The following is a 17,826-nucleotide window of genomic DNA, read 5'->3' on the forward strand; positions in this document are numbered from 1 at the left end:
TACATGTCAATCAGAGAGAGCTACCGCAGGAAATACTATATTAGAACATAAACTTTCTTGTAGAATATTCTAAAGAAGGACGACAGACAATTATGAGCAGAAAGATCTCGTAAAGCGAAAGAAGCAGTTAAGAGAAAACCAGTTTAAAGAACACCTGGCAACACTCCCACGACTCAAAGCCATCTGAGGCGAGGTTGTGGATGAAAATAGTCAGAGGACAACAAAATAAAAAGATAAAAGATTGGCAAAAAATATTTTAATGAAAGTATTCGGATCCAGTGTTGCCCCAAATATGTCTTCTAAATAGTAGGAATGACTCTGGAGAAGAGTCCCACCTCTAATGCTTACTGCCCGTGTGGCCTTGGGCAAGTCACTTAACCTAAATGGGATCCACATTCCCATAAAATGAAAGGAGTTGACTGAGACAGCTTCAGAGCACGAGTGTGTAAGCTGAAGAACACCTGCAGATGTGCACTGGAAGATAGAGTTTCCTCGCACAAATAAAATCACAGGTCTGGACTAAAAAGAAAATTCTTGTTGAGCTGCTAGGGAAAGTATTATCAAACCCATTTTATAAAGGAGGAAAGCGAGGCCAGAGTAAACTACAGTCTCTGACCTTTCCGAGAGTCTCATCTATCTTGGCAAAGTTAGATTTAATAACCAGTCAAGGTCCTCCATTTTGTGCTGAGATCATGACTATAATTACTTTCTTTTTTATTGATATTTTCTATTTCTTACATCGACATAGTTATGCCAAGTATCCTTCTCTCCCCTTCTGGAGAGCTATCTCATATGACAAATAGCATTTTTTAGACAGGAAAAAAAATTCAGCACAACTGATCGATACATTGAGTAAGTCCAAAAGTATAATGACTTTCAAAGCAATCGCATCTCTGGGGTTTCAAGAAAGGAGGAGCATTTCAATGGGCTTGGGGTATTTCTGCAGACAATAGACTCCAGGGGAAAGTTCCTTTGCCAACTTGGTTTGGGGTGGCCTAGAGTTTCAACTTGGGCCCCGTGACAGAGTTTAATTTTAATAGTGGCCCAACAGCACCATCTCTGTTGTCCGAGAATCTGGCTTCTAATCATCGGGAGCTCGTGGGAAAGCCATTCACCATCCTCACATCTCAGACTCGCCGTTTGTGGACTGAGGACGGCAATAGGGCTTTGCAACCTTTAAAGCACCATACAAATGTCCGCCACTATTTCTATCCTAAATGTCATAAAAGCCTTCAGAACTTAAAACTGAAAGACGTCGTTCAGATGAGAAGTGGAGAGACGTGTCGAAATCCCCCAGGGCTAAGCAGGACCACGTTTAGAGGGACGTTACGGGGATCAGGGGAGCTAGGAAGACTCAAGTTCAAATTCAGCCTCCCCCCACAAGGGAGCCGTGTGATCCCTCCTGTTTCATTTTCCCTCCTCTGGAAAAGGAGGGTACCCTGACTGCTAGGGTTCCTGTGAGGATAAAAATGAGATATTTGTGGCTATGGGTGTGGAAGACGGCATGTGATGTTAAACTTTCTCAGAGAGTTGACTAGATGTGCTGATTTTGTTTTTATTTTTTCTTTAAAAAGATGGCTCTGGGTGGGGAGGGGAAAGGAGAGATAACCAGAAAAATGTTGTTGGTATCAAAATGATGTGGCTCAGTGGATAGAGTGAGGCCTAGAGATGAGAGGTCCTGGGTTCAACTCTGGCTTCAGACACTTCCTAGATGTGCATCCCAGGACAAGTCACGTAACTCCCAGTGCCTAGTCTTTACCACTCTTCTCTCTTGGAATCAATACACAGCATTGATTCTAAGATGAAGGGGAAGGGTAAAAACAACAACAATCTGTGCCATCTAACAGTATGATGGCAGAAAAGGGACGCTGTTTCAGACTGGGCACAAAATAAGGGGCAGAGCAACATCAACCACATTTCAAAGGAATACTGAGGCTGCTTTGAATAGATAGGAACGTCTCCACAAAAAGATGGCCTTTGGCCCTCTTCACAGCATCGAATGTCACTTAGATGCCTTTTAATGGTGGAACACTAATGTCTGGTTAAGCTTATGTATCTTTGCCACAAGATAAAATTAATAAGAATTAAATGGTGTGATGGAAAACTAAAATAATGCAAGTTCCCTTTTGAGTCTCCAATTGTATAAGTTATGTAATTATAAAGGCGAGGACTCACAAGGAGATTAAATGGAGCCTCTAATCCTGGATCAAACAATGAGCCAGAATGTTATAGCAAATAAAATGGGATGGATTTTTTGATTCAGTGTTAATAGTAATTTATGATATTGAGCAAGTTGTTTCTAAATCAACATGGAAGAACAAAGCAGTAGCTTGTTTTTCCTTGGAGAGGGCATAAGGTGGTGCTATACACTACCAAATCAAGTGAATTCTATAAACCCAAAGAGAATTGTTATATTATTACTTATAAGCCACAAATATCTTACTGGTCAACCTTAGCAGACAAAGCTGAAAAGAACAAATTACATTAACATAAAACTTAAAATTGTAATTACCCATATGATTAAAGGTATCAATGAGAACCCTTTCTTAGTATTAGCATTAGGACAATGCTAATAAAAGAAGCTTGTTCCTCTGGAAATTAAATTTATGGCAAGTAGCAGGAATAGTAGGTATTGGGACAAGACTAGACACATAGTGTTGCAGCTCAGATCTCAGAAAGGACCCCAATACCACATGCACACACTGAGGTCCACAAGACAACTCCTTGAAATATTTGAGAATTTTTAAAAAGGGGGGCAGCTGAGTAGCTCAGAGGATTGATAATCAGGCCTAGAGATGGGAGGTCCTAGGTTCAAATCTGGCCTCAGACACTTCCCAGCTGTGTGACCCTGGGCAAGTCACTTGACCCCCATTGCCAAGCCCTGACCACTCTTCTGCCTTAGACTCTAAGATGGAAGGTAAGGATTTAAAAAAAAAAAGGAAGAAAAGAAAACAGCTAGTTGTATGTTTGTTAACAGCTCAGGCAGAGTCTGAAAAAATGGATTGGGATTCAGGAGGCTGGGTTCAACTAGCAAGCTCTCCGTGTGCCCCTGAATTCCATTCATTTCATTGTGCCCCAGTTTTGTCATATGTAAGCAGAAGGGGAGGATAACTATTATCTTTAAGGTTCCTCCCCACTAAAAGTTCTGATTCTGTGACTTAAATTGAGGAACATTAGCATATCTTTAATCTATTTGTCAGGCAAAAAAAATCCAGTATAAAATTCTTATTTGTACTCTTCAGGAAGGAGTTACACTGGCTCAATCTGTGTTATTCTGGAGGATCTGTGATCCAGTCAGTGGGGGTATATCCATATACCCCTGCCTCCACTATCCACATTGCCCATCCCTTAGACCACGTCATTTCAACATATTCACCACAGATGGCCCATCCAACATGCCTGGGAGCCATCACCAACAGTATCAGTTGGGAAGCCAATTTTCTGTTAATGTTCTTAAATCAGAAATAAAATAGCTACCTCTTGGGCCGCTACAGAAATCTTACTAACTGATTATCATTCGATTCACCAAAACGTGGTCTCCAGTAGATAACGGACTTACTGGGTAACCTGGGAATCTGCAGCTCTTGAGCTTAATCAGTGACGTTCTTTGGGGCCACGTCCTCGAGTAATTTCTTGCTTAGAATTCTGAACTGGCCCCTGCCCATGCACAGAAACTGGCATTAGAGGTTCAGCCACAGCCCCATGAGGCATGAGGCCTACACAGAGAAAGGGGCGCAGTGGTTCGGGGGCCTCAGGAGAGGGCTTTGCCTGTCCTTAACTGAGCCATATCGACAAGTCTAATGATTACCAGGGGCCGCCCCATCCCCTTTCTGCCTCCCCTTTCCCTGCTGTCTTCCCCATGAGAGTGGAGACCCCCTTGTTTTCCTGCTTCTGGGTTCCCCAAGCTTAACACAGAGCTATAACAGTAGGAGCTTAATAAATGTTCTATTGATCGATAGATTGATCTAATAGTCTGGCTAACCCTGAGAGCAGTCATTTTGTAACCTCCAAAAGGCCACTTTCTCTCTGTCTGAATGACTCATTTCTTTGCTTCAGAAATATCTGCTTGGGGTCAACCAACCAGCCAAACCAATAAGCATTTATTGGGCATCTACGATTTGTTAGGCATTCTGAGAGGCCTTAAAAGATGTGACTCTAAGAGAAACCATTTTGGTGAGGTTCCTCTAGAACAGAACGTTACTGCTATTCTATCTGACTCGTAAACACATTTCAGAAGCCTCTGAAAATGCTGACTGTCCTAAACCCTTGGGGTTTGTGGTCCAGAGGCTTCAAGCTGGACCGGATCCCCTCTCAGGTCTTTCCAACTCAGGAACCCTATTGGTTCAACGGAATTCACTTCTCCCCATCCCAATCTCCTCACTAGTAAAATGTTCATGTTAATAATGTATAAAGATGTGGTTCTCCCTGTTGTGATGAGAACTTAAAAAGCATTTAAAAATAGACACGAAATACTTCATTCTGTTCATTAAGTTACTTAGAAGATTTTTTTGAAATTCTTTTAGCACATCAAAAAATATAGGTAAGACAACGGACACGTGTTTCCTTGTAAATATGAAGGCATTAAAAGGGTCAAAAAGTTTGGGGGTAATAAAAAAGGGGCAGTGAGGAGGAAATGAAGTGAAATGGGAAGTTAGAAGGAGCGACAGATCAAACATGCCAGAATCAATGAAGTGTATGTGAAGGCCACAGAGAATTCAAACAACATCAATAACTTTCAAGTGAACCAGGGCTCTGCTTCAGGAGAGTATTCCATCTGGATCGTTCACTGGATTTGCTGTCCTTTGGCTAAGGTCTAAATCTCAGCCTTGGTGGGCCTCCGTCTCTGCATCTGTATTTTGGGGTCCTGCACTAGGGAAGCACCAAGGCCCAAGCCACCATGACCCCTTCCTGCTCTCTCCTTGCATCCCTAGCACTTAGCACAGGCCTGGGGCAGAGGAAGAGCTTAATAAAGACTTGTGCATAGATGGAGTCATTTGTCAGTCCAGGTCCTTCAGGTGTTCAGGACGTTGAAAGTGCTTTAGACAGTCTCCAAGCATTTATATACTCAGAACTCTCCACTTTTCTGAGCTTCACACAGTTTCAGAAAAAACAAAAACAAAACGAGTTGCACTGAGTAGTCTTACATGGACCTGAGACTCATGGGAAAGCCATCTCAAGAGGGAATAAGGGGCCACAAATAAAATAATTTTGATTTTTCAGTCATGAATGAGCCTGATGAAACATAAGAGGGTAAAACCTTGATAAAAGCAGATGTAGCTACACAGGGAGCTCTCTAATTCTTTCAGATTTACCAGGGCCAAGCTCCAAGATAGAATAACTAATGACCAATATATCAAAAACAAGCACAAAGTTATACAGCCCAGAAAGAACCCAGGCTGGGGAAAAAAGCTGAAAACAACAAAGAGGGCTTGCACAAGTTGGGAAGAGAGAAAAAAAAGAAGAGCTGACAATCCTCAAAACAGAAAAGATGGAATCAAAAGAGTGGAAGGAACTAAGCCCAAGATAAAATGTAACAAGACACCTCCTAGCTGACCTTAACCTTTACTCTGGTTAAAGAAAAATAGTGCATAATGTAGGTTAGGAGAAGTACAAATACTGAGTGGCTGATATGAAAAAGGCGGCAGAACTGCACGGTTGTGTGCTGGGAGTGTTGAATAAAGTTAATGTGCTCTGAGGTTGCATGAACAGAGTCAGAAGGTTCATGGGGAGGCAGGGGAGAGTTCTTTTGATTCATGCCTGGGAAAGCCATTTTAGCCTGTGGCAAGTTGGATGGAGTTGGAAAGCCAGGGTGGGAGAGGATGGGCCATTGTGCCCTGCAAAGACCTCAAGGAGCAGGAGATAGCCTGTAGAAGCTCGGGGATTTGGGCGATTTGTCTTCAAACATTTAGAGTTGTCACATAGAAACATTAGACTTCTGCTTGACCCCGGAGTGACAATTTGGAACAACGGATGGGAGGTGGAGTCAAGATGGAAGCTTAGAAGCAGGAAAAGTTGACTCCTCTGTGAAAACCCTTCCACACCAATCAAAAACAAAGTGCTTTAAGGGGAACAGAAAACCAAATCCAACAAGAAGACAGAGCTGCGGGACCCTCTGCTTGTCAACTTAAAAGATATGCAGAGAAGGTTGAATTCTTGGGTTTAAGGAAAAGAAGGAAGGAAGATCCCAGGGCCCTTCCCTCACCTACTGTGCTGAGACTCGGGCGGTCAGTGGGATCCCAGGGCGAGGGCTCCAGCCGGGACGGAGTGCCTTGCTACGACAGCTGCGCGGGGCCCAGGGCTCTGACCACAGCTGACAAGGAGGCAGCTGGAGGAGAGAAGCAGAGAAGAGGGCAGGCTGGTCTTAGCCTTCAGTCACCACACCTCCACCTTGGGCCTCTGCCTCTGGAAGTTTTGGCCTCAGGGTACAGTCAGCTCTGCAGATCAGCTCAATTGGCTTAATCCAGTTAATAGTGCAGAGAAGAAACCTCTGGAGGGCAGAAAATCCCAAACGCACAGAGCTAACAAAAAACCAGGAGAGCAAGTATACAAAATAGACAGAAAGCCAAACTCAACAACAAGACAGAGCCACAGGTCTCTCCTACACAATTCAAACTGAAAGGTACATAAAGTCGAATTCTCAGGTACAAGAGTACCTGCTCCTCCCCCACCTACTGCACTGAGACCTAGGGTAGGAATCTGACTGCCTGGGATCCTGGGGCAAAGGCTGCAACCGTAACAGTGTACCTTGGTACCACCATGGGAAGCTCAGGGCTCTGACCAGGAAGCTGGCAGGGAGGCAGTGGGAAGAAAGGAGTAGAGAGGAGGAAGAGGGTAACTACCTTCAGCCTCCACACCTTCACTTTCACCTTCAGCCTCTGCTGGCAGCTAGGGAAGATCTGGTCTCAGGGCACATTAATAACAATATCTTAGCTGCATCAGTCTAATCCAGTTAATCTCATCAGAGCAGAGAAGAACCCCCTGTAGGGCAGGAAATCCCAAACTCAAGGACCCAGCAAACAAACAGAAGAGCAAGAACACAGCTCATAAGGAAGAGCAAAGAAGGAAAAAATACAAGTAAGCAACAGAAAAAGAAAAAAGAAATTATAATTGACAGCTTCTATTCAGGTAATGAACAAAGAACAAATGGAACAGAGGAGGACCAAGGAACACCAAGAAAATGCCAGTGACTCAGGCTTTGGAAGAACTCAAAATACAATTCAAAAAACAATTAAGAGAGGTTGAAGAAAATTGGGAAAAGAACTTAAAAACAAAATAGGTCATCTGGAAACAGAGGCACATGAACTAAAACAAGAAAATAGTGTCTCAAAAGCCAGAATTGGCCAGCTTGAAAACGAGGCAAAGAAAATAAAAGATAAAAACAATGACTTACAAAGAAAAATAGATCAAAAGGAAAAGGAGGATCAAAAAGGCAGGGATGCAATTCAGTCTTTAAAAATTAGAACTGAACAATTAGAAGTGAATGACTTCATAAGGCAGCAAGAATCTATAAAATAAAATCAAAGAATGAAAAAATTGAGGAATATATGAAACACCTCATTGATAAAACAATAGACCTGGAAAATAGATCAAGGAGAGACAATTTAAGAATTACTGGACCACCTAAAAATCATGACCAAAGAAAAAGCCTGGACATCATCCTGCAGAAAATTATCCAAGGAAACCCTCCTGATATTCTTGAACAAGAGAGTAAAGTAGAGATTGAAAGAATCCACAGATCACCTCCTGCATTAAATCCCCAATTGACAATGCCCAGGAAAATTATGGCCAAGTTCAAGAATTTTCAGACCATGGAAAAGAAACTACAAGCTGCTAAAAAGAAACAATTTAGATATCATGGAGCCACAGTCAGGATTATGTAGGACCTGGCTGCATCCATACTGAAGGACCAGAAGACATGTAATATGATATTCCAGAAAGAAAGGGAACTGGGTCTACGACCAAGAATCAACTACCCAGCAAAACTGACTATATTCTTGCAATGAAAAGTATGGTCATTTAATAGAATAAAAGATTTCCAACCATTCCTGAAGAAAAGACTGGACTTAAACAGAAAATTTGATGCCCAAATATAGAATTCAAGAGAAATACCAAAAGGTAATTAAGAAAGGGGAAAAATGAACTTTAAGGGACGCAAAAAGTTCAAATGATTTGTATTCCTATATGAAAAGTTGATATTACTAACTCTTAAAAGTGTTATTATCATCGAGGTAATTAGATGAATATCTAGAGGTTGTACAGTGATAAACTGTATAGGATAATATGTCAAAAAACTAGGGGTAAAAATGAGGATAATACTAAGAGAAATGAGAAAAGAGATAAAATGGGGTAAATATATATTTCATAAAGAAACTCATGGGGGAATGGAGGAGAAGATCAATACAATAGAAGGATGGAAGAGGTTGGCAACAGGTAATACTCAAATCTTATGCTCATTGGAATTGGCTCAGAGAGTAAAGAACAGTCAGATCCATTGTGGCAGAGAATTGTAGCGTGCCCTTTAGAGAAGTATATGGGTAATAAATGGTCTGGTGGAGAGGGGAGCAATACAAGGGAGAGAGTGGGGGTCGTTTAAAAGACACTATAGTAAGAGGAGAATAATAAGAAGGGAGGGGGTGGGAAGGGGAGTGACATTAGGGAAGGGAAAGAGGGGAAAGACTGACCAAAAGTGAAAAGTTGGAGGGGAGGGGGTAAGAGGGATAAGAGAAAAGGCAGAATTGAAGAATTAAGTCAAAATGGAGGGGAATACACAGTCAATAATCATAACTGTGAATGTGAATGGGATGAACTCACCAATAAAAAGGAAGCATAATGGATTAAAAACCAGAATCCTACCATGTGTTGTCTATGAGAAACACGCCTGAGGCAGGTAGACATATACAAGGTAAAGATAAGAGGGTGGATCAGAGTTTACTGGGCTGCAACTGAGACAAAGAAGGCAGGAGTAGCAATTATGATCTCAGACAAAGCTACAGCAAAAATAGATCTGATTAAAAGAGGTAAGGAAGGTATTTACATTTTGATGAAAGGCAGTATATAAATAATGGAACAATGGATGTGAGATAAGTAAGCAATTAAGGATTATTGGAAAAGGAATTGGGTAACCCCAGCATGTTGGGTTTTCCTAGCACTGGAGGTCTCAGCTGAATGTGTCATAAGCACCTGCCATGGAAGTTTTACAGGAAAACTATACCTGAAGGAACCCTAACACTGGGATATTGGAATTCTATGGATTCCATGTATTTTAAAGGATCTTTGAATTTTAAAAATTAATTGATAGGGCACCTGGGAGGCTCAATAGATTGCATTTCAGGACCAGAGACAGGAGGTCCTGGGTTCAAATGTGGCCTTAGTCACTTCCTGGCTGTGTGACCCTGGACAAGTCACTTAACCCCCACTGTCCAGCCCTTACATCTCTTTGGAACCAATACACAGTATTGATTCTAGGATGGAAAGTAAGGGTTTAAAAAAATTAGTTGAGTCTAATGGGTTTGCACTATATTAATTTGATGTTTGGGGAGTGGGGTATGGTCTTATCATTTCTGTTTTCCATCCTTCTACAATATCTTAACAAAGTCTGGCATCATAACTTCCTTTCTTTGGTATTTCCCCACAAATATTCAAACAGTATGATGAATAGACAAACTCACTGAATGGATAGAGGTAGCTTCACCACAGGACCACCTACAATGTTGTAGAATCTAGTCTGATCTTGGTCTTTCTTGGTCTCTGTTTGGGAAATGTAGCTAAAACAAGTCCTACATGACTCAATTATGTCACTGGAAAATAGACCCAAATAGCTAGATGACTCAGTGGACAAAGAGCCAGGCCTCGACATAAAGTCCTATATCCAAATATGGTCTCAGGACCTTCTTAGATGTGTGGCCCTGGGCAAGTCATTTAACTCCAACTTCCTGGCCCTTATTGCTTTTGATTAGAATGCGCAGTACTCTGAGACAGAAGGTAATTTTTTTTAAAAAAGTAACTGCAAATAGAGGTAAAGAACATTAGGTTCAAATCCTCGCTCTTTGAAAAGTAAAATCTTCTTTTGAAGGCAATGGATTGTCAACAGTGTGGCCCAGATCATGTTTTTATAACAAAATGACAGAGAGGAAAAATTCTTATTAGTATTTACAAAGGGCATGCTGTCCAGATTTTTTCCATTTCCATGCTGTGACTAATTACAAATTTCGTTATTTATTTATTAGACATAGCTCATCTTTGAGAGTATTAGGACCTCTTTTTTTTAACACTTCAAGTTGGAGAAACAGAAAAAAGCTCCAGTGGTGGAAAAAAATCATCTTGTTGGCCACTAAATATCATGTTTGAACATGGTGGGCATGCACACTAAATTGCTTGGGGGATATGGATTCCTAAACAGACTGAAAACAATTCCCTGGAGATAATGTTTTAAAATTTTAATATAGAACAAATGTCACTGTCTAGCCATTTAAAGATATAAGGGACTTCAGAGTTCAATAACAAATACAGAGTTGTTATTTGAACCAAAATGTAGCTCCGGAGAACAATCAGTTCAGTTTTCTACCAGCGGTTATACTATGTGGTCATAACCATTTTTCCCCCTTTAACAGAGGTCTCAAGGTGCACATTTTTAATGTATCCTAGCAGTTTCCAGTTAATGTTTTATATTTCTGTAGCTATTATTTTCTGTTGAAAGAAAGCTAGTAAAGGTTGAGTCAAGAAAGGGAAAACAAAGGAAAAAGATCAATATTAACACTCTACAAATATTGCCTTAGCAAAGTGACTTTGTTGTCTTTTTCCCATAGGAACTGATATTGAATGAGTGATTTACTTAAAAGAGAGGACTTAGATCAATTATGTGTTAAATAAAATTGAGTATGATAGGGTTAATACTGCATTGATCTAGATAATCAGGTAAAAGAACTCAAAGTAAATCATAACATCCTTAAAGTTCTCATCAAAATATCCCTTTCCATTTCAAACCCAGAAAAGTTGTTTTAAACAGAGGGTGCAAATGCTGATGCCTTTCCAAAACTCTCAGAGAACTAACTTGAATACTTTGCTGAATGACTATGAAACACTGAAAATGGTTCCAATATGACCAAAGATCAGCCCCAAATCTCCCAATTACTGAGTTAAAATCGTCTACCTTTAATGAGTTGGGCTCCAGCAGCTTTGAGGTTCTAAAACTGTTAGCCGGCATGCTGATATTAAAAGAAGTGGATGATCTGTACTTCCGGGGTGCCAATGGTAGAGAATTCCGGCCATCACCTATAACAAATTTTCAATAATTGTTAAAATCTTTTTTTCTCCATGTTACTTAATGGCTATCAAGATTAATCTTATTTCTAATGCACAAATAAAATAAAAGACTCAACTGAGAAATGCCTTCTCCTTGTGGATTCCCTCTAGAAAATAAGCAGAGAATTAGGCAATTACTGTCTAAAGTGGGGTCATGGGACTCTAGACTGCACATGGGACCATAGCATAGGCATAGGAGAAAGGATCTTCAAAACCATCACTTTACAAATGTAGAAACTGAGGCATAGACAGAATAAGTGACTTGCCCAGAAATGTAGAACTGTCTATACAACCAGGCTCCATGGATATTCATCTATGCCTTTGCTAGACTCTCATTTTATAGTCAGTTATTTGGTCCCAAGAGAAACTATTGCAACTTAACTAGGTTCTATCATTAAGTTTACATTTGTGGAATTCTGATTATACCTAATAGTATCTATAAATGGTAGCAACAACAAAGAATCACCTTCAAATTTAATAGAAAACTATTGATGTAATTAATTAAAAAAATTGTATTTGAAGTCCAACCTTCTCTCTTCAGCAGAAGTTGCTGGCCAGAAAAGTAAATACCTCTGTTGAGCATGGTTTCCTGATCAGTCTTCTTAATGATTCTCGGCGATGGTTTGGATAATGGTGTTGTGCCACTCTCTGAAGATCCTTCCAGGTGACTTCCTAATTGCTGAAGCCTCATTTTACTATCAATTTCCAGTTTTTCTAGTGCAGTCTTGAGACACTGCTCATTGGTTGTCACATACAATTTACAAAACTATAGAAAATAAAAAAGTAATCCAGTGGGCAAAATGTTCAGTCATCCATTTTGGCAAGGGGGGAGGGAGAAATGTGCATTAGTAGGCAAGGGATAGACTGATAGATGGAAGACGTTTTCAATGGAACCCGGTTACTCATTTTATTTTCTTGGATCAGATTGACCACCCTCAAGTGACCGGGTGAAATGCAGCCATGATTCAACGAGGAGGTCACACTGAGTGAAAATAAAATGCGGTACACCCTGAGAGAGGTGATTTATTATTTTTTATAAGACATGTGCAGACTCGGGTTTGTTCTAAATAATTCCTATGGTTTTATTTTCTGGAGAAGCTGCATTTCTGATAAGTTTCTGTAGGATTCTAGAATGCTTACTGCTTCTTTTTTAAATACAATTATTGTACCAGAGTATGATTTGAAATAATCTGAAACGGAAGAAATGTTCAACTTCAAACAGATCGGTTGAGAACGTATAGCAGGTTGTTGTAAACTTTCAGAGGCTACCTACCTTTTTACCATATCCTTTTCTCCCCGACACTGCAAGGTTGATATCCAAGTAAGCTTAACACATACCTTATTGTAGTCAAGTTTGCCATCAGCATTGATATCAGCCAAGTTGATTATCACATGCATTTCCTCTGCTGTCATTTTCTCACCTCTCTGTGAAAACAAATTTCATTTCAAAATGCGTACAATTTTTTAAAAATCTAGCTTAAAAGATATCATTTTAAAGCTCTGCTGTGTGTCTAGGTAGCCATACAAAGAAGAGCAATAAAGAATTTGGGGAACTTGTTCGTCAGAGGACAGGAGCCAGTTAGAAGACGTCTTCCACATACAAAGGCTGTTCTGCTGTTAGCAAACACTTAGCAACACTATCGAATTCTCTGCAGTTGTGTTCAATTTCTGTTTACAAATTACAATTGAATATTATAGATCAAATAAAATACAACATTGCACCGAGAGTAATGAGACTTCCTAACACTACAGTCCAGAACAAAATGACTTCTCATTCCCATTTATATGTTCACTGTTTCTCCTTCCCACATGGATCTGTCACTGACGTACGGAGAGCTGTGGCGCAAAGACTTCTCAGGGGCACAAAGCAACCGCGCCGTGGGCCCAAGTGAATACTTTAGCTTTCATTTACAAAACACCTTTCATTCAGAAAGATCCCAAAGCACTTTCGAAATGACAGCTACGTGATTCATTTCTCTTACCGCTCAAGTGTGGTTAGTTCTGATATGGATTGCAAATGGTCAACAAAGCTGAATTTCAAATTTTTTTTCACTAGACAGGGACCTATTTGACCCATTTCTCCTGAAATAAATTAGGGGGGGAATATTTCAGAGGACTTACCTTTGTAAGAATTTTATACAGGTCAGTGTGTAAAATATAGCCATCGTTATTTACATCTATTTTCTTAAATGCTTTTAACAGTTCTGATTTTGAAGTAGGTTTTTCCTTCTTTAAAATTGCACAAAAATCATCAAAATTCAGCTTGGCAGTTTGAGGAGTCCAGTACTTATCAATTGTCTTTTGAGATGGATTTCTTCCTGCCTTTTGAAGTGCTGCCCAGTAAGAAAAAAAATTACACATTTTGTCAACTTTATATTAGGTCTTCAATTAACTTCCCCCTCAAGTTATGTTTACTCTTTTTTTTTAAGCCCTGACCTTCCGTCTTGGAATCAATACTGTGTATTGGTTCCAAGGCAGAAGAGTGGTGAGGGCTAGGCAAGGGGGGTCAAGTGACTTGCCCAGGGTCACACAGCTGGGAAGTGTCTGAGGCCAGATTTGAACCTAGTACTTCCCCTCTCTAGGCCTAGCTCTCAATCCACTGAGCCACAAGCCGCCCCCTGTTTACTCTTTTTTTATATAAAGTTGTACAAATGTATAAACATATATATTTAAAATGTTAAGATAACAACTATTATTATTGCATATTCAATTATTCATTCTTTCAAAAAACACAAATGAAAAATCCCCAAAATTCATGACCGTCCATTAAAATTGTTTAAAAACTAAGCAGATCAATTTTGATATCTCAATTTGCAACATGATGGTTTTTCAAATTTATTGAGGACTCAAACTCAAAAGATACCAGAAAAAAACCTCTGAGCCTTGGAAATAAAAGGGTAGATACATAAAAAGACAGCGTCCTTTTCTTACCAAGTTCAACAAATGCTCTTGACATGTTTAGGATGCCAAATAAGGAGTTAAATTTCTAAATCATTAGATCGAGGATAATAGTGTCAATGTGGGAATAATCTGTTTTCCAGTTACTGTTGGACAAGTCTCCGAAATGTCTTCAGGGGTGACAACGTGTATGCTACATTCTAGCCCATGTACAGAAAAGTGTTCAGCTTTAGAGTTGGAGGTCATGAAGTCTAAAGCATAGACAACCTATTCAAAATTAAAAACCATTAGAGGCTAGTCAGAAACATCTGAAATACGTTAGCCAGATGGCCAAAACACTTTGAAATACGATTAATTATGGCTCTGAGTAGTCTTCAATATAGTCTATGAATGGGCCAACTGATCATGTCCTCATTCTCTGATATGGGCCATATAACACAAACCCCAAAGGGAAATACTGCTGAAAACATTGGGGTCTGATTGTTTAACATAGTCACTATGTTGTATGTCTGATCTTGGTAGCCAGCCTCAGTCAGAAAAAGGAACAGCACACTTGTCCTCCCTCAAGACTCTCCTGTCTAGTATACAATCTCATTTCCAGTTGAATTCAACAAACACCAGATGATCACCCCTATAATTGTGCAGACACAAAAATGAAAAGGAACAGCGCACTAGCTAAGCGAGGCGATCTGGGGAGGTAACTTCACAATTTGCTCTGAGTGACTAAATCTAAAGTGATCTGACATCCCAAGAGATGTTCTCGGTACACATAAGCACACTAGCTAGATTCAGGGTAGCACACCGAGACGGTTATAGGTAACATTTTAATTCTTCACCAATTGTGCAAAATCTCTTATGATATGCTTTGGGGAAATAATAGAAAATGGGAAAAAACAGTGATTTACTATAAGATTCTAGATAAGAGAGAAAGACAAAACAAATATATAAACTTAACACCTACTTCCAGAAACGCTGAGGACAAGGTCTAGCCTGTATTGGATTTGCCTGGATTAAAGGCTTTTTCAGTCACAGGACCAGAAAAAAAACCTAATCTGGCTAATTCACCATTTATTCAGGTACGTTTAATACCTGTCAACAGGCAATCTGGGTATCTGATTGTGGGTGACCCAAATACACACAATTACTAAAGTTAGAGCAGCCCCAACAGTGAATAAAATGGACCACGTGGATAGATAGGAAAGAGAACTCGCCTCTCTTGGAAAGAGGCATATTACAACTACATTACAAGAGGTACACAAAGGTTTAAAAATTACATTTTTACAAAGGTTAAAAAAAAAAAGAGACCAATATAATCAAGAAATTTAGCTGCGAAGTGGCACTATAAATAGAATCCTGGATCTGAAGGCAAGAAAATGAATCTTCCCGAGTCCAAATCTGGCCTCGGAAACTTCCTAGTTAGGTAACCAAATCACTTAACCCTGCTTGCCTCAGTTTCCTCATCTATAAAATGAACTGGAGAAGGAAACAGCAAACCATTCCACTAACTCTGCCAAGAAAACGTTAAATGGGTCATGGAGAATAGGATACAACTGAACAGCAAGAAGTAACTGCACAACTCCTTTGGTATGCATTTAAAAAATAATGGAACTGTTCACTTCCTCTCTTTGAAAATCAGAATATGGGAAAACAGTAATGATAAAACAGAATAGCTAACAAAGTGAATTCTCTCTGTCTTGCTCTTCTTCCTCTTCTCTCTCCACATAGGTCCATATATATATATATCATATATATACACACATTCTTTATTCAAGCATTCCTATTTTTATGAACTAGGTTTTATATAGGTTTTATAACCTATTTTTAAAAATCCATGTTAAAAACTCATTGGAAGGGGTAGCGAGATGGCTCAGGGGATTGAGATCCAGGTCTAGAAATGGGCGATCCTGAGTTCAAATCTGGCCTCAAACACTTCCTAGCTGTGTGACCCTGGGCAAGTCATTGAATCCCTATTGCCTAGCCCTTACTACTCTTCTGCCTTGGGACCAATACATGATATTGGTTCTAAGATGGAAAGGTTAAAAAAAATTCATTGGAGCCTGTTATGTTGGAGGAGTAACTGAAAGAACAACATCATTTAACTAATAATACAAACATAATGTAATTCTAGATACTTAAAGACTGACATCACAGACAGTCACAGTTTACTTTAAGCACTGCCATGAACCTATGGCCATTGTATTATCATAAGTTAAAAAATGTTCACGTCAAGCTCAGATAATTGTTCGTTTTATTTGCTCTTGACATGGAAATGCCAGCGAGCACCTCTGGAACGTGTCAAATGGACAAGATGAAGCCACGGGATACGCAAAAGCATTCCTGCCCGCTCCCTGTCCTCCTGTGTGCATAGTCGGAGGGTCTGAAGTAAGTGGCTGGGAAGTGCAAGGGGGAAGATAAATGAGAAAATGTAACTTTAAATCCCTGCAGGTAGGCCTTTAGAACGGATATCCCAATAGCACACAGTCACTGGTTCGCCAAATAAACGCCCCCAAAAGGGAAGGGTGTATGTAAACGACAAACAGAAGCTCAGTAACTAGGCATCCGAAGAAATACCTGCCCCTATTTATGTAATACCCTGAAATGTGCTCAAGTCTGAGAAATGACAGGGCCAGGCTGGGATCCTCCTCATCGGTGGGATAGAAGAGGCCCTTCGGGAGGTAGCAATGGGCTTGGGCCGCTTTCTGGGAGCTGGGTGCTTGGGGATGTTACCTGGAGGCTGCATCCAAAATGAAGACTGAGTCAGGAGGCTAGGGAAATCAGTCAATAAACATTTATTAAGGGCCTACTGGGCACTGCTTTGGACTTCTGTGGCGGGGAGCCTCCCCGCAGCAATGTTGGCTAAAACTCTAAAGCAGAATAGGGGAGTTTACAATCCTTGAGTTTCCAGCAGGGATGCTGAGATGGCCATTTCTAGCTTTGGAGGCTACCTTGTAAGCTGGAAAGCGCCCAGACTCCTGACTCGGTGCAGGCTGCCCATTGGGAAGGATTTCCCACAAGTGGAGCACTTTTCAGGGAAGACTCATTGATAGGATCATCCTGAACCTCAAGGGACCAAAGCGTCAATCTAGCCAAAAGATCTGGACTCTGGGCATTGCTCAGATGGTAGAAGTCCAGACAAAAGTGAACTGCCTGCTCAGGGGTGCCCCAAAGTTGTCTTTACCTCTCAAGGGAGTAGAGTAAGTATAAGAGGTCATTGTTGTCTGGTTTAAGTAAGTGGTGATGTGCGCTGATGAGTCTTTGTATTTTAAACATCACTTTTGTAGCTGAGGAAATAAAAAGGTGTCCTACAGCCAACATCTATTTTGGATGGTGAATACTTTTTCTAAAAGCTACCTTATTCCCTTCGGGTGAGCCTGTTTTCTAAGAGATTGCACTGATGGATCATACAAACAACTGTTTATAACAGTTTCTAAAGCTTCAATATTGAACAATTCAAAATGGAGGTAACTGGTTGATATCAGAGTTTACTGATCATGTACAAGACATCCTGCGTCGTCTCTCTCAGTGCCTTTGCAGACACTCTCTCCCACGGGAACTCCTCCTCCCCTCATTTCCTAGAGTCCTTGGTTTCCCCTGAAGTGCACATCAGAAGCCACTTCCCAAAGGAAA

At 40.4% G+C, this 17,826-nt stretch overlaps 1 protein-coding gene across 6 annotated transcripts in view; it reads right to left on the bottom strand.

Annotated features, from left to right (window-relative positions):
- Positions 1-17,826, bottom strand: part of EFCAB7 (EF-hand calcium binding domain 7) — a 67,113-nt gene that overhangs the window by 38,200 nt on the left and 11,087 nt on the right. For 5 of the 6 annotated variants that reach the window (XM_007480472.3, XM_056815027.1, XM_007480471.2 and 2 more), the window contains 5 exons: positions 13,423-13,634; positions 12,640-12,726; positions 11,872-12,067; positions 11,379-11,408; positions 11,150-11,271 (listed from right to left, as the gene is read on the bottom strand). In XM_007480472.3, the coding sequence (XP_007480534.1) occupies positions 11,150-11,271; positions 11,379-11,408; positions 11,872-12,067; positions 12,640-12,726; positions 13,423-13,634 (647 nt within the window). The remainder of the gene's footprint in view (positions 1-11,149; positions 11,272-11,378; positions 11,409-11,871; positions 12,068-12,639; positions 12,727-13,422; positions 13,635-17,826) is intronic. The other variant, XM_056815026.1, reaches the window with a different exon arrangement.

Source organism: Monodelphis domestica, chromosome 2 (assembly GCF_027887165.1).
Source record: "Monodelphis domestica isolate mMonDom1 chromosome 2, mMonDom1.pri, whole genome shotgun sequence".
NCBI classification, from domain to species: Eukaryota; Metazoa; Chordata; class Mammalia; order Didelphimorphia; family Didelphidae; genus Monodelphis; species Monodelphis domestica.